Source organism: Ailuropoda melanoleuca, chromosome 7 (assembly GCF_002007445.2).
Source record: "Ailuropoda melanoleuca isolate Jingjing chromosome 7, ASM200744v2, whole genome shotgun sequence".
Classification (NCBI taxonomy): domain Eukaryota; kingdom Metazoa; phylum Chordata; class Mammalia; order Carnivora; family Ursidae; genus Ailuropoda; species Ailuropoda melanoleuca.
The window spans coordinates 33,050,811-33,078,412 of record NC_048224.1 but is presented as its reverse complement, the minus strand read 5'-3'; the positions used below and the strand labels follow the sequence as shown (position 1 = coordinate 33,078,412).

Here is a 27,602-nt window from a genome sequence, read left to right as displayed (position 1 = left end):
CCAAGATCTACAAAGAACTTCTCAAACTCAATACGCGAGAAACAAATAAACAAATCATAAAATGGGCAGAAGATATGAACACACACTTTTCCAATGATGACATACAAAAATGGCTAACAGACACATGAAAAAATGTTCAACATCATTAGCCATCAGGGAAATTCAAATCAAAACCACACTAAGATACCACCTTAAGCCAGTTAGNAAGATACCACCTTACACCAGTTAGAATGGCAAAAATTGACAAGGCAAGAAACAACAATTGCTGGAGAGGATGTGGAGAAAGGGGATCCCTCCTACATTGTTGGTGGGAATGCAAGTTGGTACAGCCACTCTGGAAAACAGTGTGGAGGTTCCCTTAAAAAGTTAAAAATTGAGCTACCCTATGACCCAGCCATTGCACTGCTGGGTATTTACCCCAAAGATACAGAAATAGTCTAGAGAAGGGCCATATGCACCCCAATGTTCATAGCAGCATTGTCCACAATACCTAAATCGTGGAAGGAGCCGAGATGCCCTTCAACAGATGACTGGATTAAGAAGTTGTGGTCCATATACACAATGGAATATTACTCAGCTATCAGAAAGAACGAATTCTCAAAATTTGCTCCAACATGGACGGCACTGGAGGAGATAATGCTAAGTGAAATAAGCAGAGAAAGACAATTATCATATGATTTCTCTCATCTATGGAACATAAGAACTAGGAAGATCGGTAGGGGAAGAAAGGGATAAAGAAATGGAGGGTAATCAGAGGGGGAATGAAGCATGCAAGACTATGGACTCTGAGAAACAAACTGAGGGCTTCAGAGGGGAGGGGATAGACTGGTGATGGGTAGTAAGGAGGGCACGTATTGCAAGGTGCACTGGGTGTTATACGCAACTAATGAATCATCGAACTTTACATCAGAAACCAGGGATGTACTGTATGGTGACTAACATAAGAAAAAAATTAAAATTAAAAAAAAAAAAAGGAAATTTTCATTCCAGAAACAATATATGAATTGAATATGATTGTGGAAATATACAAATGATATTTTAGGAGTTTCCTAGTGGCACTTTGGTGACCGCAGCAGGAAACTAACAGTGGTGAGTTTTCAAATATTCAAAGAGCTAGGAAGATGGTAAACTAGGAGAATCTTAACCTCATCATGTCCCATGGATTCAACTACATAACACTTACATCAGTGTAAATAACCCAGAAAATGTCCTAAAGACCAGCAGAATAGACTCTCCACAGCTAAATGTAGAGGAAACGCCTCATGAAAGAGGGGAGGAAGGGCAGATACACACTGAGGAGCCAAGCAGACCCATGGGGTTGTCAATGGGAGCGAAGGACACCAAGGGCATAGATATGCGAGAGAAATGGATTGTCAGTCACACCAGGCACCCCAAGCACAGGGAACCGCAAGGGGAAGACAAATCCCCATTCAGGGGCGCCTGGGTGGCTCTCAGTCAGTCAGGCATCTGCCTTCAGCTCAGGTCATGATTCTAGGATTCTGGGATCGAGCCCCACATCGGGCTCCCTGGTCAGCAGAGAGTCTGCTTCTCCCTCTGCCTGCTTGTGCTCTCTCACTCACTTTCTCAAATAAGTAAATAAAATCTTAAAAAACAAACAAAACAAAAAAACCATTTGCCTTTGAAAACCAGAGGGGCATAATTTCACAAGTTCTAATACCTGCAGGGCCTAACACTTGAACTTTAAAACTCAGCAGGCTCAGCACTAAGAGCCAAGAGGGTGAGAGGAAACAGACTCCCTGTCCTTAAAGAGACAGCACAACAAAGAGCCCCACAGAGACACAGCATAAAAGCAGCAGTTTGAAAAACTGCCTGAAATATTCTGGTGGGAGATTTGTTTACCATTCTCAGAGCATGTGCTGGAGGGGCAGGGATCCTTGGGAGACTTCTCCAGGAACAAAAAAGCTGGCAGGCACTATTTCCCTCCTCTGCCCCCCATCCTAGACACACAGACACTTGCAGGAACCAGCACAGCTCTCCACCTAGCTTGCTAACAGTGCATCTCACCCAAGTTTTGCAGACATGTCCCTTCCCTCAAGAGCCCTGTGCAAACCTTGATAAAACTGCTGCCCTACTCTTTCTCCTGTGGACCTACCCCTCCAATACACCCCAGGTCAGAGCCCATCCAAAGCAGTACCACAAGCCAGGCAGGGTACAAGCAGCCCCGACAGGGACCAGCACCACTCTAAAATAACTCACTGCAGAGAGGGGAAGATAACTATATATACCAGTCCTACTGTGGCCTCAGCAATAGGCTGGGGTCAGATATCTTGTCTGACTGTAGGCCTCATCCACCAAGGAGTTTCTCAGGGGAAAACAACAAGCAGTTTGTGCTACCATATCTCTGGCAAACACCTGGTGACTCAACGCAAGCCCAAGGCAGCCCCAGACTGGCCCACTAACAACACAGGGCCCAAACCCTGTCCATGAGAGGCAAAGAGAGACATTCCAGGCGACTAGACTGAAGGCAAAAGCGGCTCAGCCACAGCAGCAGGGTACACGCATCAGGAGATACCACTAAAACATCAGGTTCTGGAGAACAGCGGACACTGCCCTGCAGGGCACTACAGGAACTCTTCTTCATAAGGCCATTACTTTCACGAGCAGGAGGCGTAGCTAATGTTCCTAACACGAAGAAACAGACAAAATGAGGAGACACAGGGATATATCCCAAAGGAAAGAAGAGGACCACATCATAGCAAGAGAGCTAAATGAAACAGAGAGGAGTAATATGCCTGATAAAGAATTTAAAGTAATGCTCATAAAGATACTCACTGGACTTAGAAAAGAGTGAACTTCAGTAAGACCCTTAACAAAGAGAAAACATAAGAACCAATCAGAGATGAAGAATTCAATAACTGAAATTAAAAATACACAAGATGGAAGAAATAGTAAACTAGAGGCAGCAGAAGAACGGACCAGCAACCTAGAGGACAGAGTGAAGGCAATCAAGCTGAACAGGTAATAGAAAAAATAAAAAAAATGAAAACAGACTTAGGGAACTCAGCACTACCAATAAGTGTAATAACTTTCCCATTACAGAGATTCCACAAGATGAGAGAGAAAAGTGGCCAGAAAATGTTAAGAAATAATAGCTGAAAACTTCTTGAATCTAGGGAAGGAAACAAATCTAGATCCAGGAGGCAGACAGCCCCCAAGAAAATTAACCCAAGGGGGTCCAAACCAAGACACATAGTAATTAAAATGGCAAAAAGTAGTAATAAAGAGAGGATATTATTTTATTTAATTTTTATTTATTTGACAGAGAGAGAGTGAAAGTGAACACAAGCAGGGGGAGCAGCAGGCAGAGGGAGAGGGAGAAGCAAGCTTCCTACTGAGCAGGGAGCCTGACTCGGGGCTCAATCCAAGGGCTCTGGGACCATAACCTGAGCCGAAGGCAGACATCCAACCAAGTGAGCCACCCAGGCACCCCTAAAGAGAGAATTTTAAAAGCATCAAGAGAAAACACTTGTAAGCAAGGGAAACTCCATGGGCTATCAGTTGATTTTTCAGTGCAAACCTTGTAAGCCAGAAGGGAATGGCATGCTATATTCAAGCGCTGAAAGAAACAAAACCTGTAGCCAAGAGTATTCTATCCAGCAAGGCCAACATTCTTTTCAAGTGCACATGGAACATTTTACAGAATAGATCACATATTAGGCCACAAAATAAGTCTCAACAAATTCATACCATGCGTCTTTTCTAACCACAATGCTAAGAAATTAACTACAAGAAAAAGTCTGCAAAGGGCACAAACACATGAAGGATAAAAACATGCTACTAAAGAATGAATGCATCAACCAAGAAAAAAATGGAAATAAATACATGGAGACGAAAATGAAAACACAGTGGTCCAAAATCTTTGGGATGCAGCAAGCTGTTCTAAGAGGGAAGTTTATAGCAATACAGGCCTGCCTCAAGAAGCAAGAAATACCTCAAACATCCTAACGTTATACCTAAAGAAGCTAGAAAAAGAACAAACAAAACCCAAAACCAGCAGAAAGAATCTACTCTATAGATTAGAGTAGAAACAAATGAAATAACTAAAAGAACAAATAAAAGAAACTAGGAGGGTTTTTTTTTTAATTTTTTTTATTACGTTATGTTCGTGCACAAACAATCATGGAGTTGGTTTTCTGAAAAATCAACAAAATTGATAAACCTTTAGCTAGACTCGGCAAAAAAAATAAAGAGAACTCAATAAATGAAATCAGAAATGAGAAGAAATAACAACCAACACCACAGAAATACAAACAACTGTAAGAGAATATTATGAAGAAATATATATCAACAAATTGGACAACCTAGAATGGATAAATTCCTAGACACATATAACCTAACAAAAATTTTGCTTCAGTTTAACAGATTGACTACCAGAAACGAAACTGAATCAGTAATATAAAAACTCCCCAAAACCCAAAGTCCAGAACCAGACAGTTTCACAGGCAAATTCTGCCAAACATTTAAAGAACAGTTAATACATATTCTTCTCAAACTATCCCAAAAAAATAGAAAAGAAAGGAAAATTTGCAAATTCATTCTATGAAGCTAGCATTACCCTGATAAAAAACCAGATATAGACACTAAAAAAAAGAGAACTAAAGGCAGTATCTCTGACGAATATAAATGCAAAAGTCATCAAAATAATATTAGCAAACCAAATCCAATAATACGTTAAAAGAAACCATTCACCACAATCAGGTGTGATTTATTCCTAGGTTGCAAAGGTGATTAAATATTCGCAAATCAGTCAGCATGATATATCACATCAACAAAATAAGGGATAAAAACCATACAATCATATCAATAGATTAAGAAAAAGCATCTGACGAAGTACAACATCCATTCATGATAACAGCCCTCAACAAACTAGGTTTAGAGGACATATACCTCAACATAATAGGCCCTATATGAATAACCCCCAGCTAACAACATACTCAGTGGGGAAAAACAGAGCTTTCCCCCTAAGATCAGGAACAAGAAGACAAGGATACCCACTCTCATCACTTGTATGCAACATACTAAAGTCCTAGCCACAGCAATCAGCCAACAAAAAGAAATAAAAGGCATCCAAATTGGTAAGGAAGAAGTAAAACTCTCACAATTTCCAGATAACATGATACTAAATATAGAAAAATCGAAAGATCCACCAAAAAACTGCTAGAACTGATAAATGAATTCAGTAAAGTTGCAGGATACAAAATCAACGTACAGAAACTTATTGCCTTCTACGCACCAATAATCAAACAGCAGAAAGATCTATACACCAATATTGAAACAGCAGAAAGAAAAATTAAGAAAATATTCCCATTTACAGTTGCACCAAAAATAATAACATACCTAGAAATAAACTTCACCAAGGGGGTAAGAGACCTGCACTCTGAAAACTATGAAATACTGATGAATAAAATCGTAGATAACATAAATGGGAAGATAGTCCAGGTTCATGGACTGGAAGAACAAATAGTGTTAAACTCTCCATACTACCCAAAACAATCTACAAATTTAATGCAATCTCTATCAAAATACCAGTCTCATTTTTCAGAGCTACAACAAACAATCCCAAAATCTGCATGGAACCACAAAAGACCCTGAAGAGCCAAAGCAATCTTAAAAAAGAACAAAGCTAGAGGTATCACAATCCTATATTTCAAGATATACTATAAAGTTGCAGTAATCAAAACAGTATAGTACAGGCACAAAAGTAGACACATAGATCAATGGAAGAGAGCGTAGATCCATGATTATATGGTCAATTAATCTTTGACAAAGCAGAAAAGAATATACGATGGGAAAAAGTCTCTTCGACAAATGGTTTTGGGAAACTGGACAGCTATATCCAAAAGAATGAAACTGGACACTTTCTTATACCATATACAAAAATAAACTCAAAATGAATTAAGGACCTAAATGTGAGACTTAAAACCATGAAAATCCTAGAAGAAAGGAAAGGCAATAATTTCTCTGATATCAGCTATACCAACATTTTTCTAGATAGGTCTCCCGAGGCATGAGAAACAAAAGCAAAATAAACTACTGGGACTACATCAAAATCAAAAGCTTTTGCACAGCAAAGAAAACAACCAACAAAATTAAGACAACCTTTGGAATGAGAGAAGATATTTGCAAATGACGTATCTGTTAAGAGTTAGCATCCAAAATATCAAAGAACTTATACAAGTCAACACTAAAAAAAACAAATAATCTAATTAAAAATGGCCAAAGACATGAACAGACATTTCTGAAAAGACAGAGATAGCCAACAGACACATGAAAAGATGCTCAACATCACTAATCACCAGGGAAATGCAAATCCAAACCACAATGAGATATTACTTCACACCTGTCAAAATAGCTATAATCAAAAAACACAAGAGACAAGTGTTGGCAAGGGTGTGGAGAAAAAGGAACCCTTGTGCACTGTTGGTGGGAATGCGAACTGATGCAGCCACTGTGGAAAACAGTATTTAGTTTCCTCAAAAAATTAAAAACACGATTACCATATAATCCAGTAATTCCAATACTGGGTATTTACCCAAAGAAAACGAAAACACAATTTGGAAAAAAAAAAAAAAATACACCCCTATGTTTATTGCAGCATTTGCAATAGCCAAATTACGGAAGCAGCCCATGTGTCTTATTAGTAGATGAATGGATAAAAACGTGTACAGATATACAATGGAATATTACTCGGCCACAAAAAGGAATGAAATCTTGCCATTTGCAATGCAGATGGATCGAGTGAGTATAATGATCGAGTGAGATAAGTTAGAAAAAGACAATTACCATACGATTTCACTCGTGGAATTACAAGAAACAAAAGAAGCATATAAAGAAAAAAAAAAAGAGAAACCAAAAAACCCCTCTTAATTATAGTTAACATATTGATGAGGGAGGTGGTGGGGGATGGGTGAAATGAAACAGGTAAAGTGGATTAAAAGTCCACTTATCATGATGAGCACTGAGCAATGTATAGAATTGTTGAATCACTATACTGGAGCTAAATAACACTGTATGTTAACTATAGTGGGATTAAAAAAAAACAGCTGTTTTATACTTCATTGACCCTTAAACAATGGTTTGGGTGGGGGGAGGTTGAGGCACTGACACCCCTGACCCATACAGTTCTAAATCCATGATTAACTTTTAAGTAACCTCCATGCCCAACATAGGGTTTGAACTCTTGACCCTGAGATCAAGAGTTTGTATGCTCTACCCACTGAAGCAGACACCCCTAAATCTGTTTAACTTTGGACCCTCAAATTTAATTGCCAAATGTTGACAAGCTTTATGGAGAAGATAAATGGTTAACACATATTTTGTATGTTTTATATATTATATATTGTGTTCTTACAATTAAATAAGCTAAAGAAAATCCTAAGGAAAATACATTTACAGTACTAAATTGTATTTATCAAAACAAAAAAATCCTCAAGTAAGTTCAAGCTTATGTTCAGGTATCAACTGTATTTATAAACATTTCTTACACTAACACCCATTAATAGAGTAAAAAAAAAATTCCTTCTTGCTATTTCCTTTATTTAGTTTCTATCAACAATCACTACCTCCTAATGATTTAATATCAAGTGTTTAAATGCATACCTTCATAATTTAGCTTTTTCATTTCGGCTTCAAGCTTTTCTTTAAGTTTCTTCACAGCCTCTAAAGCTTCTTGATCCTTCCTATAGCCATTATCCATCTTCTTAACTTCAGCCTGTTTAGTCTTTAATTCTTGCTGGGCATGTTTCAACTTCATCTGAGCCTGTTATTGAAAATTTAATAGACTATGTGAGGCAGACAGTGCTAATGATTAAATGGCCACAGATGCAGACTGGTTTAAGAAACATCAGCTTTGAAAATGTAACTGTTAGGTCACTTGCATTAATATGTCAAGAGATGAATCATTTCCAAGTATTTTATCCTCAGAAAACTACTCAGAGTCTAAATAATATATGCTTAACATAAATCGTCAAATAGCTTATAATTTAAGTCCATTTTTTTAAATATTTATAAAAGATGACATTACTGAGTTCAAAAAATTATATCTAAGAATAACTGTCATTAGCTGGTTAAATTAAAAACACAACAGAAAGCTAGTAATAAGAACTCTAGTTCTCTTCCTTTCCACTTAGGTATGCACATTTGTATCTCTGTATTTGTGAATGTTGTTCAATTAACAGTGGAGAAACTGTATTGAGCAATAAGAAAATTACACTGGAATGGGAAACTAAACTGACAAGAGAAATATCAGTGTTAAGAGTCTGATATTCAAATGCTATTTTATATAACTGAGTACACTGTTCCTTAAAAGCATGAACCAGTATTCTGAGATATGGCTGGATGTCACCTCCATCTAAACCTGAATAATGGTGGACTTTTCCCAATATACAGTAAGTTAACAGAAAAACTGAGAGGACCTGAAGTTTTTCTGCTATTGATTTCTTACAGATTTTTTGTGACCGTCATCTTTGAAAAATTGCAAACGTGTAACAGAAAATGTTGAATAGGATTAATGTCAACACAGACACAAACATCTATATGTATTTTTAAAGAGGAGTTCTCTTCTAAAAAAAATTTTAAATGCATGAAAAAATGTATATATTTTTTCTTTCTGCCCTCGAAACTCTTGCATCCATAGGACTTTCAAAGCTGAACAACTATCTAAACAAATTTGAAAGCCCTGACTGACAAGCCTTGAAGATGATGAAATCAGTGTAGGAAAACGGAAGACTAGAATGGGGGTAAGAGGGAGGCAGAGGTACTCCCAAGGACGAAAGGTAAGGACTAAGTGTGGTGGGCACAGAAATAGACAGGATGTTTCTTTTCCTGTTAAAGCTTAAGACTGCAACTTTACATTGCTAACAAAAACAAAAAACAAAAACAAACCAAAAAAAAGAAATTAACCTCAAATATTCTATACAATACTACAAAGAGAATAAAGCATTTATTGCATTTACAATTTCAGCTAACCTATGAAAGCTATTTAATGTTTTATAGCATCTTAACTATCGTCATCAATATTTAGCAGTTAACATATTTGAATTTCATTGTATTAGGCGCTATAGAGTGGCAAAATAACAAATACCTTGACATTGATCTGATTCTTGTCAACGTTTTATAACAACTGCCAAAGCATAATGTGAAGGAGCTTCTTTAAGGAAAAAAAAAAAAAAAAAAAAAAAAAACCCACAGTCGTTAATGTCTGTATTTACCTGTTTGGCTTCTGTCTGAGCCTTACTTATGTCATTTTTACAGGCCATCATTTGTCCGGCAAGAGTTGCTTCTGCTCCATCTTCATTACTAGACAGCCCAGCGGAAACAGCATTGAAGTGCTGCTGGGCAGCTGCCAAAGCTTCAGCGTCTTTATTACTTGCTTCTTGAAGGGCGTTCAGCCCATCTGTTATCTTTTTAACCTCTTTTTCCTTTGCCGCTAAAGTTCTAGAATCCTTCAGGAAGAGTTTCAGATTGGAAAATATGTTTTAGGAAAGACATCCATTTTTTCTTATATACCTATACACTTCGGTCATCAAATTTCATAGCATTTTGAAGTGGGCATGGTTAAAAGGAAGATAATTTAACCATCATAACTTTAAATACTTTATTTCCATTTTGAAATTCACCCTCTGTTTTTAAGATAAATGTGCCCTTATACTACCAGAAATACTTTCATTCCATATGTTATAGTCTAATCTAGAAATTAGCTAAAATATTATAGTGCAAACCAACCATTTGAAGAAACTAAAAATCACTTTCCAGAGCTTTAAAATGGAAGTAATAACCATTCTACTCTAAACTTCAGAGTACAGATTGTAGGATTAAGAGCGTGTACATGAAAATTTATAAACTATCAAAGGCCATAAAATTTAAATATTAAATACCTGTGGGAACAGCATTACTAATACTTAACCTCTTTTATGTTATATGCACTGTAACATCATATACACTAAGATACCAGCACAGAACGTGATGGGAACTACTATTTTAAGGAGAACAATGAGGGAAGGCCTTTTTGTGATGACACTTTGAGCAGAAACCTACATGAAATAAAAGGAGTAACCATGCTGATACTAGGAAAACACATACTAGACAAGCTCTGCAGAATATGCTTGGGTGTTCAAGGAACTGTGGTTGGAGCACAGTGAACAAGTGGAAAGGAGCCAGGCGTCCTAGGTCTTGTAGACCACAGTAAAGGCTGAATTTAATTATACATATGACTTTGAAACCATTAAAGAATTTTAAGCACAAGGTTGATGGGATCTGTAAAGAGCAGACTGTAGAGCAGCAAGAGTAAAAGCAGGGCAACTGATAAGGACACTATTACAGCATCCTTCATGGGCAGTGATGGCCTGCAGGTTAGCAGTGATGGAGGGGATGAAAAGTGGCTGTATTCAGGATGTACTTTTATTTATTTATTTTTTTTTTTTAAAGATTTTATTTATTTATTTGACAGAGATAGAGACAGCCAGTGAGAGAGGGAACACAAGTAGGGGGAATGGGAGAGGAAGAAGCAGGCTCATAGCAGAAGCCTGATGTGGGACTCGATCCCATCACGCCAGGATCACGCCCTGGGCCGAAGGCAGACGCTTAACCGCTGTGCCACCCAGGCGCCCCTCAGGATGTACTTTTAAAATCAAGAGAATCTGTGATGGATTAGATATGGAGTTTGAAAAAAAAAAAAGGTGGAATACAGGAGGACTCCAGGATTTCTGAACTAACAGGTTAATAGTGGTACCATTTTCTAACATGGGGAAAATTCAGCAACGCAAAGACGTTTGGGTAGGTAGAGAAAAATTAAGAGTTCTATTTTGGATACATTAAGTTTTAGACTTTTTGTTAATAATCCATGTAAAAACATCAATCCAATAGCTGGACAAATAAATCTAGAATTCAGGGAAGGAGTCAAGGTTAATTATAGATCTGAACATCACCCTGCAGACGGTGTTTTAGGGCTACCAGGCTGGATGGGATTACCTAAGAAATGAACGCATATAAAAGAAGTCTGAGCACTAGCCCTGGGGCATGCCAACATTTTGTGTTTTGATTTGTCTATCTCGACTGGATTCAGTATTCCTATATTCAACTACCTAATCAGCACCTCTACTTAGATGTCTAGCAGGCACCTCAAGCCTATTATGTTCACACTGTACTTTTTTCTATTCTCTACTAGTCTAATGGTAACAATATTTCCAATTGTCAAAGACAAAAATCTGGAGTAGCCTTCAGTCCCTTCTTTCACATTCAACAACCAATCTGTCAGGTCTACCCTATTGGACCTACCCTTAAAATACTCATAAAATCCCACTTCTCGCAATACACCCATTTATCCAAGAACTATCATCCGGACTGGCATCTACTACCTGAATTACCTGCTTCTTCCCTTTTTCTTTAGGTTACTCTCTAAACACCAAAAAAGTACTATTAAAATGTAAAAAATGGGGGCACCTGGGTGGCTTATTGGTTAAACATCTGCCTTAGGCTCAGGTCATGATCCCAGAGTCCTGGGATCAAGCCCTGTATTGGGCTCTCGGCTCAGCAGGGAGCCTGCTTCTCCCTCTCCCTGCCTCTCTGTCAAATAAATAAAATCGTAAAAAAAATTTCTTTCACATATATACATATGAAATGTTCATATATATATATATATATATCCATATATATATATATATATCCGTATATATATATATGCACATTCGTATATATACACATTCGTATATATATATGAAATGTTGTTCCTCTCTCTGCGCAACCAACTCAACTAACTTCCATGTCACTCAGAATAAAGGTTAAGTCCTTCGCATGTCTTATAAAATCACATTGATCCCTGATCCCACCCCTTTCACCTTTCTGCATTCCTACTACTTAGTGCTAACCAGCCACACTGGTCTCCTTGCATTTCCAATACCTTAGGTACCTGGGACAATTGCTGTTTGCCTGGTACATCTTCCCCCACAACCAATTTATTTTCATGGTTCTCTGACTTCCATCAAGTCTTATTAATGAAATATCACCCTCTCAATGAGACCTCCAGTGGTTACCCAATTTAAAATCCCAAACTGTACCTACCTCCCTTATATTCCTAAAACGCCCCTCAGCTTTTTCTCCAAATCAGTTATCACTATATAACATGCTATATATTTCACCTATTTTATCATCATTTTCCTCATTGGAAGGAAAGCCCAAAAGGCATTCATCCATATTTATCATTTTGTCCACTGCTATATTCCTAGCCCAAACAACTGTACTTGGTCCATAGCACACACTCAATAAATATTAATGTAACAGACAAATGTATACTAGTGGAATTAAACTGAATTTTGTATTTACTTGCCTCAATCATATTTTTTTCTAGCTCTTTGCGTTTGTTCTCTTCACTTGCCAGGTTTTTCTTCTTGAGATCAAAGGCACTTTGAGATTTAGTATTAACTCGCTGAGCTTCTGCAAGAGCATCTTCTAAAGATCGGAGTATACCTCCAATTTCCTATAATCGAATGCACCCAATTCAATCAAAGTACTTATATTTTAGTCATATCATCATTTCCTCTTATGACTTCTAGAAGATTTACTTTTTATAAGCTATTATCATAAAGATTAACAAATCAACATGGAAGACTATGCCCAGTGAATATTAGTTATTGTGTATAATTTTTTCACAGTATATTATCTATTCTTACATATATGTCTGACCTTATCTTTTCCTTTTTCCAACTCTTCTATTTCATGATTAAGTGCTTTTATTTTTTTATCATTCTCAGACAATTTTTCTTGAAGCTTTACAACTTTATCTTGCATTTCTTTTAACTCCTCAGCTGAGCGGTCCTTTGTATCTTCAGCCAACAAAAACTGATAGGCAATATATAAACGACTCAAATGTTCTATTTCCCTCATTACTTTTTGGTATTCCAAGTAGGAAGATCTTTCCTGGAAAAGAAATCACCAATAAAGTATAACTCAAACATCGTATTTTTCAACAAATTTAGAAAGACTCAAACTATAGCAACATGTATAAAATTTCCCATCACAAAATAGATTTTGTCTTAGATTAGTGATTTCCATGGATTATAGAAATTTTAACATTAGACTTCTGGCTTTTCAGATGGCGTTATACCACCTCCAGTGAATTCCATGTGGCGATTTCATCTAATATATAACCAGGCAGTTGGGATTAACAAGACATATAGCTATAAGGTTCATCAACTGGGGGTAGTAAGTAGTCTATAAATACTATTTATACAACCACCAATGATACACTATTACATGTATTTTGTAGTAGTATTACCAAGATGCCTACCCAACATTCAATCACGTAACTATTTACAAACATAGGCTCATACATTACTAAACTTGATTCCAATAAGGACCTGAGAGGGCAGACAGAATAATGATTAAAACCTCGAACTTGCAGGTGAAGAAATGAATCCAGTGTGGTTAAATAACCTCTCCAATGTTGTCAGATTTAGAAAGAATTTAGCAAAATCAGGTAAAAACCTAGGTTTAAACTCATGATCTAGTGTTTTCTACTAACCGTTCATATAAACAGGATACCTTCAGGATCATTTCAGTTTTCCCAATAACATCCACACTACTGTATGGATTCAGAAGACAACTTGGAGAAGTATCAAATTTTAATGAGCATTTAAGAATTCCTAAATGCATAACTTTAAAATCAGTGTGCTCTAAGTGCATTTTTTCCACTGAAACATTGATGATGTCAGAAACTACAAAGATTATAGAAAAAATCTGGACATCTGTTTCAGTACCCTTCACTTACCAATCGTCTTGACAGCAGTAATTGCAGTGATAGCCCCTATTAACCTAGAAGTTATTCACTCTACCAACAGGGTTACTAGGACTGCAATATCTTCAAGAGATGTTCCACTCAATTCTAATTATCCAGGAAAATCTAGACTTCAACAAAGTATTACAATCTGGCATATCATTTTCTGAGATTATGAAGAGAAATTTCCACAATCATTATGATTAATAGATATGAAGAACACATCCTCTACGAGCAGAAGGCTGATTATCAAGTATTAACTCTTAACTCCTATCTCATTCCACAGAAAAATTCCTGAGTTGTGGTATACATTTCATCTCTATTTGTATGATCTTGAATACATCACCAACTTTGACAGATGTCCTAGCTGGCTACCCTCTATATAGTATATACCTCTTTTAATTTTTGAATGGTTGGAGTAATCTCTTCTTCAAGTATCTGAAAATAAAGGAAAATCAAATTTTTCAGTATATAAAGTACCATTAAAAAAAAAAAAGAAAAACAAAGGAAAAGAAGCATGAAGTCTAAGGAAAACTGGGGAGGGAGAATTTCCTCTTTACAGCAGAGAAACTAAAATTACTGTCGTCTTTAAAACATTTTATATAAATTTAATTACCGTCTTAATTTCTTTCAACTTAGCCTCTTTTTTTTCTATAGTTTTCTGAGCAGCTATTTTTTTGTATTCATACATCCTGGTTCCAGCTGCTTCTTCTATCATGGACAAAATCTGAAAAGAATTATATTAATGTTTTAAGAATGCAAGATAAAAGAACTTTATTGGAGTTTACATCAAGTATATAATTTAAGGTCTTAACTTCACTAAGCATCTTACCAAATAATGTCCCAAATGGATCAGAGAAGTTAAGTACATAAAAATGCATGTATTACCCATCGCCCTAACATTCAAGAAAGATTTCTGGCCTTTACTCCAATCCTAAAATCAAACTTCATGCTACACTGAGGTTGCAGAGTAAATCTTTTTTAAAATTGAAGCCAAGGGTGTGTGGTTGGCTTAGTCAGCTGAGCATGTGACTCCCAATCTTGGGGTTGTGGGTTCGAGCCCCACGTTGGGTATACAAATTACCTAAAAATAAAAACTTAAAAATAATAAAATTGAAGCCAATAATTCCTCCCTCCTCTTTTCCTTCAAATATAAGTCTAAAAAAAGTAAAGACTAACAACACTCGGTTGTCACTTTAGAAGTCTCTAATTAAAATTGTTCCAAGAGATTTCAGTCTTTTTTTTGCCAACGGGATGAAGCATGACATAACACATGCATTCCAACCATGGCACATGCTTTAAGAACTTCGGCAAGTAACTTAATTTTTTGTGCCATAGTTTCTTCATCCAAAGGGTACTTAATATCTCACAACACTGTTGAGAATTACACAAAGTAATTCATGTGAAAAGCGCTCTGAAAAAGGCAAACACTAATCAATTACGATTTTATAAGTAGAACAATTTCTCCAGCACTCTTTTTTGAGAAGCTTCTACTCACCATCAATCTTTCTTTATCTCAAGAGAATTATTTCTCTTGAAACCATTTTGATTTCTATGTATTTGGCAGCTTTCAAATTAGAAGTTTCCTTTAAGATGTTATCTAAAGAAGATATTCATGACCTATGTTCAAACCAGACTGGTGTTACCAATTATCAGTTTTCTTCTTAGTTCTTCTCAATAGAAAAGAATAACTATAGAGCCTTTGTTCTTATATGAAACATTCATTCCATCATACCCACTCTTCTCAAGGCGGCTCCAAGAAAAAAATTAAAAACTAAATAACCCACTGTATGAAATGAATTAATTTCACTCAAATCTTTTTCTGCAGGGTTTAATTCTGACATGGAACACTGGTTAAGAAAGCCTGCTTGATACAGTCAAATTTCTTTTAATATTGGGCACATAAAGCTCTTAGAAGAAAACACAGGAGATTAAGCTCCTTGACACTGGTCATAGTGAGGATTTTTTTGGATTTAACACCAAAAGCAAAGGCAACAAAGGCAAAAATAAACAAATGGGATTGTATCAAACTGAAAACCTGCACAGCAAAGGAACCCACAAACAAAATGAAAAGGCAACCTATGGAACAGGAGAAAATAGTTGTAAGTCATAAATCTGCTAAGGGGTTAATATGCAAATACATAGGACCGTGTGTATGGGAACAAACATTTTTTCACAAAAGACATACAGATGGCTAATATATCTATTAAAGGTACTCAACAACACTAATTATCTGGGAAATGAAAATTAAAACCATGAGCTACTCCTTCTGTTAGAATGGCTATTATCACAAAGACAAGAAATAACAAGTGTTGGTGATGCTGTGGAGAAAAGGGAAACCTTATATACCGTTGGTAGGAATGTAAATTGGGTGCAGCCATTATGGAAAACTATGAAGTTTCCTCAAAAAATTAAAAATAGAACTACCATATATAATCCAGCAATTCCACTTCTGGGTATTTATCCAAAGAATACAAAGACACTAACTTGAAAAGGTATCTGCACCTTCATTTATGATACCAAGACATGGAAACAATCTAAGTGTCCACTAACAGATGAATGGATTAAAAAAAAAAAAAGTGATATATATACACACATATATACACACATACATATACACATACACATACACACACACACACACACAGGAATATTATTCAGCTATGTAAAATGGAACAAGAACCCAAAGAGGGAGACAAACCATAACGGACTCTTGATCTCAGGAAAACAAACTGAGGGTTGCTGGAGTGGAAGCGGGTGAGAGGGATGGGGTGGCTGGGTGATGGCCATTTGGGAGGGTATGTGTTGTGGTGAGCTCTGTGTATTGTTTAAGACTGATGAATCACAGACCTGTACCCCTGAAACAAATAATACATTATGTTAATTAAAAAAAAATAAAATTTTGCCATTTGTGACAACATGGATGGAACTTGAGGGCATTATGCTAAGTGAAATAAGTCAAACAGAGAAAAATAAATACCGTATAATCTTACTTGTATATGGAATCTAAAGAGAAGAAGAAAAAAAAAACAACTGAGCTCGTAGAGAACATACTAGTGGTTGCCAGAGACGGCGGTTAGTGGGTGGGCAAAATGGATACAGGTGATCAAAGGTACAATCTTCCAGTTATAAAAGTCCTGGGAATATAATGTACAGCATGGTGACTATATATATTTTAAAGTTGCTAAGAGAGTAAATCTTGAAGTTATCATAAGAAAAGAAAATTGTTACTGTGGTAGTGGATGTTAACTAGATTTATAAGGATCATTTTGCAATGTCTACATATATTTAATCACTATGCTGCACACTTGAAACTAATGTCACTTACACCTCCATTAAAAAAGATTTGCTCAACAACATCCTGTGCCTTTTCTTACACATTCTCATTTAATCCTCAGAAAAGACCTGAGGTAAGGACTTTTGAATCTAATTTACGGATGAGGAAACAAGGGCTCAGAAGGGTTATGTTTACAGCTTTAAAAAGGTGGAGTGACATAGTACCAAATAGTAAAAAACAAAAAATGACTTTCTTTACTAATCACTCTTAATAATGTTTCCAAGAATTGTAATTGAAGAAATTATGTTTAAAAAATTGATTTAAAAGATTAAAATAATATCTACAATTATAATTTTTATTGGCCATAAATAGCATCCTTACCTCTGGAGGTTTCATATTCAATACTTTTGTAATTCGGCCCTGAAAAATAAAATGGCAGTTACTATAATGATAAATTAGAGTCTTTTAGAGGCATACATGTTTATCTGCACTGAAGTTGTTCCATCCTAATATACAAATCTTTTGGGAGTTCTTTTACCTACATGAAAAGACGTTTCTTTTATTACATTTGAGACCAAAGGTACCTTACAATTCCAGAATTTTGCTATTTACCTTTTTCACTTACCAGTGATATACCGTTATTAAATAATACAAAGTTAACTGAGACCATATTTCTGAGACAATATTAATGATATAGAAGTCTCTAACAAGTATATAAACATATACATGTTGGCATATTATTGAACACTTCTTGATTTTTTTTTTCTTTTAATGGCTGTGCTCCAAGATAATTTCTAAAAATATATTGCACACTTCTGGGCCTCAAATAAAATAGTAAAATCTTTTCTTTTAACACCAGAATATCAGTACCAAAAAACAAAACAAAACCCCACTACCCAACACTCAGAGCATCATATTACTTAGGATTTAGATTCATTTGAAATAAATTTTCAGCTTTGAGGCTGTGATGTGGTAAAAATGTTATTCTGGTTGCATCAGAATCCTGCCATTGCCCTTGCTGTGACTTTCTAAGAGGACAGATGGTTGGGGCAAGTGAGATAATATAAGGGCAAGATAATATTAGCACTTATTTTCATTTGAATAAGTCTCTAGGAAGAAAATTACTTAAAACTTCATATATATTTGAAATAATAAAATGCTTGAATCCAGTAGTTTAAAAGGATACATTATGACAATATATTTTTGAAAATTTTTATAGTGACCATGTATTATTATTATAACAAAATAAGTCAAGGAAAATTACTTACAGACATTCTTCAAACTTCAAATGTGTATGTTAGAACGTATCAGTACATATAACCAACCTATACTCTTAACAGGCACCCAAATACCAGTACAATAGAAAACAAAAAATGGAAAACCCAAAAAGAAGCACTTCTCCTATTATAATAACTTAAAAAATAAATGATGTCAAAACCATTATATAAAGACCATAAACAAAATACCTGCATGATGAGAAAGTGAGGGTTGTTAACATTAAGGCCAACAGAACAGAAGAGATCTTGTACTCTGGTGTTGTTTGCATTTACTCCATTGATTAAATATTTATTTCTACCACCAATAACCACCTAAAAGGGAAGTATTTTAAAAAATATAAATGAACATACACATCTTGAACTAAGATGATAAATTCCCAAATATGTTTCACTTGTTTGTTCTGTTCAACTAACAGTGAATAAAACCAATCCTGAGTAAATAATGGAGGAAGTGTGAGATAGTCAAAAAGAATATAGAAGTCAATTGTCCTGACTCAATCCAAAGACTATTGCTAATTACTTATATAACCATGCACAATCCTAACCTCCCCTGCACTGGACTAGAACTCTACCGTCACTTTTGACTTTATGTTTCCAAGTATGTGTAAAACATATTGTATCCCTGATCACTCTTTCTGCAATTTTTTCACTCTCCAAGGTTAACCCCTCTTTCTTCCACTTTTTAATCTCCAAAGAACAGAGGTGAAATACTAAAAACTAAAGACAAGCAGTTTTGTTTTGGGTTTTTTGTTGTTGTTTGTTGGGGTTTTGTTTGTTTTTTTAAGAGGGAAAGGGAGAGAGAGAATCTTAAGCGGGTTTCACGCCCAGTGTGGAGACCCACAAGTGGGCTTGATTTCACAATCCCAAGATCAAGACCTGAGCCGAAATCAAGAGTCAGATACTTAACCCACTGACCCACCCAGGTGCCCAAAAGACAAGCAATTTGATAACAATCCTTGACAAGAGTCTAAAAGGGGTTAATAAAGACATGATTTGTGAAATCTTGAAAGCAAAGAGTAATCATAGAGCTTCAAAGAACAACTTCTACCAGACACCAGCTTGTTCATACTCTAGCAATTGTCACTTAATGGGCATAATCATCTCACCCATAGTATTTTGAGGTCCTTAAAAAGATGTTTCTCTTTCTTCTACCTGTATTTCCCAGTGCCTTCAAGAATGCCCAACACACAGTAAACATTTAATAAAATACTGAATGAGTGTTAATTCATTTCTTTTCTTGACAGGAGTATTAAGCTGATCATATATTAATATATTTGATCAACAGACCTAATATACATAAATATTTTAACAAAGTCCTTATGACAAAATTTCGGTGAAAAAACAGGCATATGGACTGCATGAGGACAGGAATTTTAGGTAGATTAGTAGCAGACTTACTGAAAATTCCTAAAAGGTATTTGATGGATGCTTAATGACACACAACAGGATTTTATCCTAATCTAGTCAATGCCTTTTATTTTTTTAAAGATTTTATTTATTTATTCGACAGAGATAGAGACAGCCAGCGAGAGAGGGTACACAAGCAGGGGGAGTGGGAGAGGAAGAAGCAGGCTCATAGCGGAGGAGCCTGATGTGGGGCTCGATCCCATAACGTCAGGATCACGCCGTGAGCCGAAGGCAGACGCTTAACGACTGCACCACCCCGGGGCCCCAATGCCTTTTTTTAACTAGAGAGTTTTATGAAAATAGAAAGGGGACCTGTATGTTACATAATGCTAAGATGGAGAGTAAACAGGACTTAATAGAATTTTAAGAAATAAAACTGACAAAGTAACACTGGATGACTATAAGAAAAAGGGACAAACATATGGTCCTGCACTGGTTTTAAAAACCTGCTTACATACAGAAATGGCTATAACACAATTGATAACATATATTTTAAAAATTAGGGTGATTTTAAGTAAATTGGATATGAATCCATAATGTTTTGTGAACTCTCCAATGTCCTATAGGAGAAAACAGAAGGGCACTTAAAATGAAAGAAATGAAAATTCTGCTTAATCCTGTCCTAAGGAGACGAAACCTAGTAAACGCAATTTAAGGTGCCATGCATTAAAAATAATAAAGGCATAAAAAACTACAGCAAATTTGTATTCAGTATGATTAGACAAGTGAAAGATATAGAAACAATTATTAGTTGAAAGACCTAGAGATTTAGCTTAAATATTAAATATTAACACCTAAATATTAAACCTAAATATTAAAATATGGAACACATTAGATTTGCTTTTTGATGCTCTCAAAGAACCAGATTTAATGTGTAAAAGTTGATGACAATACTTTGGCTCATTTTATAGGAATAACTTTTTAATTAGACCTGTCCAATAACAGACTAGATTACCACAGAAGGTACCAATATTCCAAGTATAGGTATTCCAGCACAGAGAAGACACAAGTATGGTTCAAGATTTAAGCATGGCTGAGTGCCTATACTGATGGATGGCTTTTCAGATCTCTTTCAATCCTCTTGGTAAATGGTGGAATTTGCATGATCAAATTTCTAACATAAGGAAGACATTCTTAAATCTAGTCAGTATTTGAACAATTTTGCTCACAAACTTTCTCTCTCCAGGAAAGTCATATTGCCAAAAAACACCTCAGACCTAAGTTCTTAGGTATCCAAATATTTCGAAGCCACTTACCTGCCTTGTTACTGTAATTTCATCATGAACCTCAAATCCTAAAGGGCTTTGCTTTTTGTCGGAATTATCAAATGTGATAGACACTGAGGCTTTGGTAATACCAGCCTGCCCATTTTTGTAAACTAAATCTTGTAAATTAGAAGCCCGAACCTAAAACAAAAGAAAAGTTTATCAATTACAAAACTTCATACCGCACAAAACGGCACTAAAAATGGGTTTCTTGCTGTTGGAAAACCACCCATGTAGTATCCATTAAGTAGCCAAGGACAGACAGTTGCATTCAGAACCACGGAAAGCAAGGAAAATGGGAAACCACCTAAAATGAGTGCCTTTCTCCACAGGACTTTTCCTCCCCTGCACTGAATTGTTTTCTACTCATTTCTTAACTAAAGTTCATTGGAAAGATTCAGAAAGATAGCATCTAAGAATTTCATTGTTCATCCAATTCCTTTAGATCCTGAAAAGGCATTATGATGCAGGGTGAGGGAGTAGGAATACAGACTCTGGAAGAAGACTGCCTTAAAGAATGCCTGAGTTTGAGTGTTGCTCCAAACATCATAAAGGGATGAACCTCAGGCAACCCTAAGTTTCTGTTTTCTCACCTGAAAAATGGAGTAACAATATTTACCTCTAAAGGATTGTGGTGAGGTGTAAGAAAATTTACATAAACAAAAATGCAAATGAAGAGAATACTGGCAATAGTCTCTAAGTTCAATGTGGATTCCCTTGAGATTCCCCAAACTCATAATTCATGTAAATCAGAAAGTTTACCTGAGACAGGTTGGAGATGCCCAGCAAAAAGCAGATGGAGTCCAATATGTTGGATTTCCCACTACCATTTAAACCAGTGATAGCATTGAAGAGGGGGTCAAAACCATTGACTTCAGTCCTCTGAGCATAGGACTTAAATCCTTCAAGAATGATTGACTTAACATGCATTTTCACTACTGACTTGGACAGGTAAACTTCAGCTAGGAATCAAACAGGCCACAAAGCAGCTCTGCACAAAACAGAGATACATAAGTGGGACAGAAATCTGTAATCATAATGTGTGTAAAAGACTAAAAGATAAGAATGATAGCTTAATAGAAATAAAACAGCCACTTGCCGAGCTACTTCCTCTGATGTAAAGACACTTTCTCCAACTTAATTAAATGGAAGTTAATTAAACCAGTAATTCAACCTGGAAGTCAACGACTTACTTTTCTAGGCTTACCTTCCATCTTTATCGTACTCTAACGGAAACTAATTATTTCATATCCCACTCCCTTTGCCCATGTTTTGCTCCCCAATACTGACATGACTCGCTCTCCTTACTACATTCAAATCTTCGCTCAAACGCCACCTTACTGGGTCTTTCCTGACTTCCTATTTAAAAACCCACCTGTCCCCATCCCCTCACTGTTTTTTCATTCATAGTACTTAAAGATGACACTAAACAGTTTTTATTTATTCGTCTCTCCGGACTATCATAATGCAAGTTCCTGTAGAAACTTTGCCTACGTCCACCGCTGTGTGTGCCCGATTAGTGCCTGACTCCATGGCGCTGGGAAAGCGGAGTGTCATCAATATTCACTAAGTAGATGAATCCCATATACTCTCCAGCTTGTTTTCACTTTGCCTGTTTCCTCGCCCCACCAGGTCTTTCTATCAATGCTTGTACGCTCTACGCCAAGGCTGGATAGGAAGTAGCCATTCTGTCAGGAAACCCACTAGGACTGATTTTAGTTTGCGGTCCCTTCATGCTAAACCCCCTGCCCCACGCAAAAAAACCACCTGTCCTCCTCTCCAGCCAAGGAATCCCAGACTAGGCCCAACCAGCCGCTCGCACGCACCGCCTCACCGCTGCGCCAGGCCGCCCGGGCTTGAGGCGCCCTAGAAGCTACTCCTGGTTACAAGAGCAGAAAGCCGGCCCACTTTGCCGGGCTTCGGTCGCTACCAAGAGAACTCCAGCATAGCGCGTACGATACCGACCCCGCGCTCTGCACCCAGGCCGGAAATATTTATACCTTTGAATTTCGGCGCGAGCAAAGGACCCCACTTCCACTGCCTGTTTCATTGGCCGGTGCCTAGGAGATGCCTGACTTAGAGGTTCCATTTTTCCCTCCTATCGAATAATCAAAGTGACAGGGAGATAGGAAAGAGCGTCACGACACTGGCAGCTCCGGAAATGCGACAGGTGGGGTCTGAGGACTAAAGAAGCAAGTGGCATGTGTTGAGCTCAGCGTCCGGCACTCCCTGGGCAGCCACGCACCTCTGCCTCGGGGCCTCTCGCTTCGCCAACCCCGCCCCATCCCAGGCCCCAGCGGCCTAGGGTCCTCCCGCAGGCCCCGCCCCGTCCGGAGTCTGGCGGGCCCCGCGAGACTTTCTGGTGCGGACTCCTGTAGTCTTAGAATTGTGGAGGTAGAGAAGCGTGGGGCTTTTTGCCGGTGTCTTCATTGTACTTTAGAAGCCTCAGAATTTACCCGATTTGGCTCGGATTTATCAAAAATGGGAGGCGCGGGATTTGGGAGGACTATGGGGCGTGTCTGGCTCCGCCCCTCCCGGCTCCGGACCCTGGCGGGCTATTCCATCTCAAATTTCGCGATGGGGAGGAACGTTGGTACTCGCTGCGGCTGCCGAGAGCTGTGCTAATGCCAGAGGAGAAATTGTGTGGGGCCGACAGCAGGAGGAGGTGGGCAAACAGGTGTTGCCCTCCCTGCACTTCCATAAAGCAATGGCAGAACTAGCATTTCAGAGAATTTCTTTGGAAACCCGACAGCTAATATATATTGAGTTTTGTGTGCCAGGCTGGGTTCCAAAGGCTTTAAAACACTGCAGCAACTCTGTGAAATCCGTGTCATTGTTCTCATTTTATAGATGAACGAACTTCGAGTAGTAAGTGGAGAAGTTAGGATTTGTTCCCAAGCAGTCTAGCTCCATAGCGCCTACTCTTAAATTGCTATATACAGTTACCCTTCATGTTCAGAATCCAGGATCACTAATAATAGATTCTGCATTTATTAGTGTGTTGTTCTTAAACAAAACTGACCAATTTACTCACAGTTGAGCACACTGATAGTAATTTAGGAAGGGCCGCTTCAGAGTGCACTATGGTGCTATCCCTACCTGATGAATAAAAAGATGTTGCAGTCAGTATACTATTTTAAACCATATATTCCAAATTTTCTTTCTTCCCCCTGGAATGGCTTTGCAGCATTGGACACCCCTCGAACTACCAAGAATTACCAAGAATGGGCCTATGTTTTGAAATTCTTCTTAAGAAGAAAATAAGTTTTGGGTGCTTTTGTTTTGTTTACTAAATAATTAATTATTCTCCTATCCCACCCCCTTCTGTCAGTGGTTACTGGCCTAACATCTTTTAGTTGTTTATTTTTGACGGCTTTGATTCCTGCATCCGCTACATTCTACAGCTCACATATATTGGTTCTATTCAATTTTTTATTCAATTTATTATTTTAATTCCAGTATCACTAACATAGAATGTTATATTAGTTTCAGGCATACAATATAATGATTAAACACTTCCATTCAACACCCTGTGCTTACAAGTGCTCCGCTTAATCGCCATCACCTGTTTAACCCATCCCCCCCACCCACCTCTCCTCTGGTAAAACAGTGTTTTCTCTAGTTAAGACTCTGTTTCTTGGTATGTCTCCTTTTATCTTTGCTTGTTTTGTTTCTTAAATTCCACATATGAGTGAGATCATGTGGTATTTGTTTTTCTCTGACTTATTTAGCTTAGCATAATTCTCTAGCTCCATCCATGTCATTGCAAATGGTCTATTCAATTTTAATATACATTTATTTTCAACAATGCCCCCTTTATCACTTTGTGAGTAAAGAATTTTAATTTGCCAACAAACCCTAAAGTGGGTTTTACCAAGTTGTGAGATAAACATTTCTTTGGGGGTGAAAATGGACGCTATTTGCCTTGCACTTATTTAATAGAGTAATAATTAGCTTCTATATTTAAGTCAGATGGATGAAAGCACGTGCAAATGCAACTTTTGCTGGATGAGCACTTCTGAGTTGTTATAAGAATATGCCTATCTACTTACACTGAAAGTATTTACTAAAATGAAAATTGCTTATTAAAGGAGAGATCTATATCAATTTTAGTCTTCCGGCATGCCAGGAATAGTAAGGAATTTCCATTAGTACAGATCGACTTAAGGAAATAACTAATGGCTGGCTTACAACTGCCCCCTGAGATCACAGGGAAGTGGAGAAGATCAAGGCACACAGCCACTAATACTCCCCTAATTTGGAGAGGGAAGGGCTGGAAGTAAAGATAGACCATAAGGTAAATGTAGTAAAAATAAAGCACTGTTCTTGTTTCATCACCATGGATCAAAATCTTTTGAAAGGTTCAAGATTGGAAGGCTGGTGGAGTTTTAGTCCTTATGTACAAGGCAGCAGCACCAGCAAAGGCACTGATAAAGCCATAAGGGGGACCTAGGAAAAAGATTTGGTCTACTCTTCCAGGGCACTGGGAAGGACAGTCTTTCCCTGGGTGCACATTTCTAATTTTAGAGTTCTAAAGTAGCTCTTCTTGGGATCTAGATGAATCCTATCTCCTTGCAACTTAGGACAGAAGAAAAAATGAAAGGACTTTACCTTCCCTGCAGACATAAGGAAAGGTTGATTCATTTTGTTGAGAGACGAATTTGGGGTTTAAAGGGATGAACTGATAATGATGGGAAGTTCATATTGTAAAACTATTGTACAGCACATTTTGAATACACCAAGTATAACCCGTTTGACAAGAAATACAGCTGAGCATAATTTAAGGAATAGCAAAGGAGGTGATTATTCATTCACCGATGGGATCTGGTTAGACCCATGCATTTTCATTTCCATGACAAAGCTCTTTTCAGTACTACATGTTCTTTTGGGTTCTTTGTGAAATCTGCCTATACTCTTTCATCATAATTTCTATTATTTTGCCTCTTTAATCAAATATATCTTCTGTTTCAGGTACTTCCAGCTTTTGAGTTCCTAACTCTACTGTTTACAACATTTGCTGAGTTTTACTCATAGTGATTTATATCCTCCCCTGGTACTGTTCTGGAATGGGGTTGTTTTGTTTATGGGAGTCTCTCATGCCCTGAGTTGTGAAAGAGTCCCTTCAGAACAGTTATGTATTTGTTTCTGCCAGGGTTTTTTGGCTCTTAAATATCCTGGGGCATTTGTGAATGATTATTTCTCAGTTTGTGGTTCCTGAATTATGCAGATATTGTAAATTTATATCTTGCAGGCCTGGGGTTTTTATTTCTCACAGGTACCTTTTGTTTTTAACCCCTATCCAAAGCCCCAAGCAAAGAACAAACTTCTTCGCTTCTTCCCCAGACTAGCAGGTGGAATTTTTCCAGTCCCAGTGCCTGGCAGTTGTTTAAGGCTCAAAGTTTTACCTGAGGGCTTAGTTCCTGCTTCTCTGCCTGAGGCTCCAGGCCTTATGCTTGTGTGCTGAAACCCAGCCCCTGGCTCCTGAGCCCGGTAGCCAAGAATAAAATGTGGGAGGGCTGCAATTTTTCAGTTTGTTTCTGGCACTGAGAATTTCCTGTCATTTGTTTTGTATTGTTTTCTTGTTATTGAGCTTGGCATATCGTTTATATAATAATTATTATCATATTTTATACAGTATTACTATATAAAGGGAAGTTCCAACCATATTAGAGGAGGTCTTCTTGAGGAAGTTTTTGAATGTAGGTGAATTGGTGTTGGTGGGGTGAGGTCTGGAGCAACGACCAAGAAAGAATTCTTGAATTCTTGAGACCTCCTCAGTGCAAAAAGGTGTTTTATTAAAGCACCGGGACAGGACCCGTGGGCAGAAAGAGTTGGGGCGCTGGGGTTGTGAGGAATGGCTGATTATATTCTTGGGAGTTGAGGGGAGGTAAAGGAGGAGGGAGGTTTTCAAAAGAACTTTTGTATGCTAAAGAGGACCTACAAGATATTGGAGACTGTGCCATTGTCGTGCCTTTGTCAAGGTAAGGTCATTTTTCCCTCTAGCAAAGCATTAACATTAAGACAGTTGGGAGTTTCCTGGAGAATGTTTTACTCTGCCGATCACTAGTCCTTGTCAATAGGCTGCAGATTATAAGGAAATTTTATTTTATTTACATTCCCTTCTATCTTTGTTTCCCACATCACTATGGATTGATAGGGCTCCTGGAAATTGAGTCTGTGGGTCTATGGAAGTTAGACTATTGATAAGAATGTGTTTTCCTTGTAAATTACTAAGACATTTGTAAACTGATAGAGGCTCTTGTCTTGAGGGGTTCTGATCTCTATTAGTGAACCATCTGTTTTTGTTGGGTTTTTTTCTTCCCTTTTCCTTAGTTTGAGGGCAGCCAGGAGTGCCTGAGGAATGTCACATATATCCCACCTGGGAGTGGGGTTGGGGAGTTTCCAGGGTGTCACCTTGTGCTTTGTCCTTAGCTTGCCTCCTGCTCCCTCGTCATTCTCATTTACTTTTCATGAAGAACATCAGTGATCTCTGTTTTGCACCTGCTAAGCGTTGCTTTCAGATTCTTACATTCCATATAGAAAGTAGCTTTTCCTAAAAAACAGAAAGAAGTCTGACCAACTAGCTC

At 37.4% G+C, this 27,602-nt stretch overlaps 1 protein-coding gene across 1 annotated transcript in view; it reads right to left on the bottom strand.

The window, feature by feature from the left end:
* Positions 1 to 23,022, bottom strand: part of SMC2 (structural maintenance of chromosomes 2) — a 67,179-nt gene extending 44,157 nt beyond the window's left edge. The window contains exons 1-11 of the mRNA XM_011232346.3: positions 22,842 to 23,022; positions 21,778 to 22,006; positions 21,007 to 21,156; positions 18,533 to 18,655; positions 17,448 to 17,486; positions 14,406 to 14,516; positions 14,183 to 14,227; positions 12,700 to 12,933; positions 12,344 to 12,493; positions 9,231 to 9,464; positions 7,621 to 7,780 (exon numbers count right to left, since the gene is read on the bottom strand). Of these exons, the coding sequence (XP_011230648.2) occupies positions 7,621 to 7,780; positions 9,231 to 9,464; positions 12,344 to 12,493; positions 12,700 to 12,933; positions 14,183 to 14,227; positions 14,406 to 14,516; positions 17,448 to 17,486; positions 18,533 to 18,655; positions 21,007 to 21,156; positions 21,778 to 21,945 (1,414 nt within the window). The 5' untranslated portion in view covers positions 21,946 to 22,006; positions 22,842 to 23,022. The remainder of the gene's footprint in view (positions 1 to 7,620; positions 7,781 to 9,230; positions 9,465 to 12,343; positions 12,494 to 12,699; positions 12,934 to 14,182; positions 14,228 to 14,405; positions 14,517 to 17,447; positions 17,487 to 18,532; positions 18,656 to 21,006; positions 21,157 to 21,777; positions 22,007 to 22,841) is intronic.
* Positions 23,023 to 27,602: the final 4,580 nt, after the last annotated feature.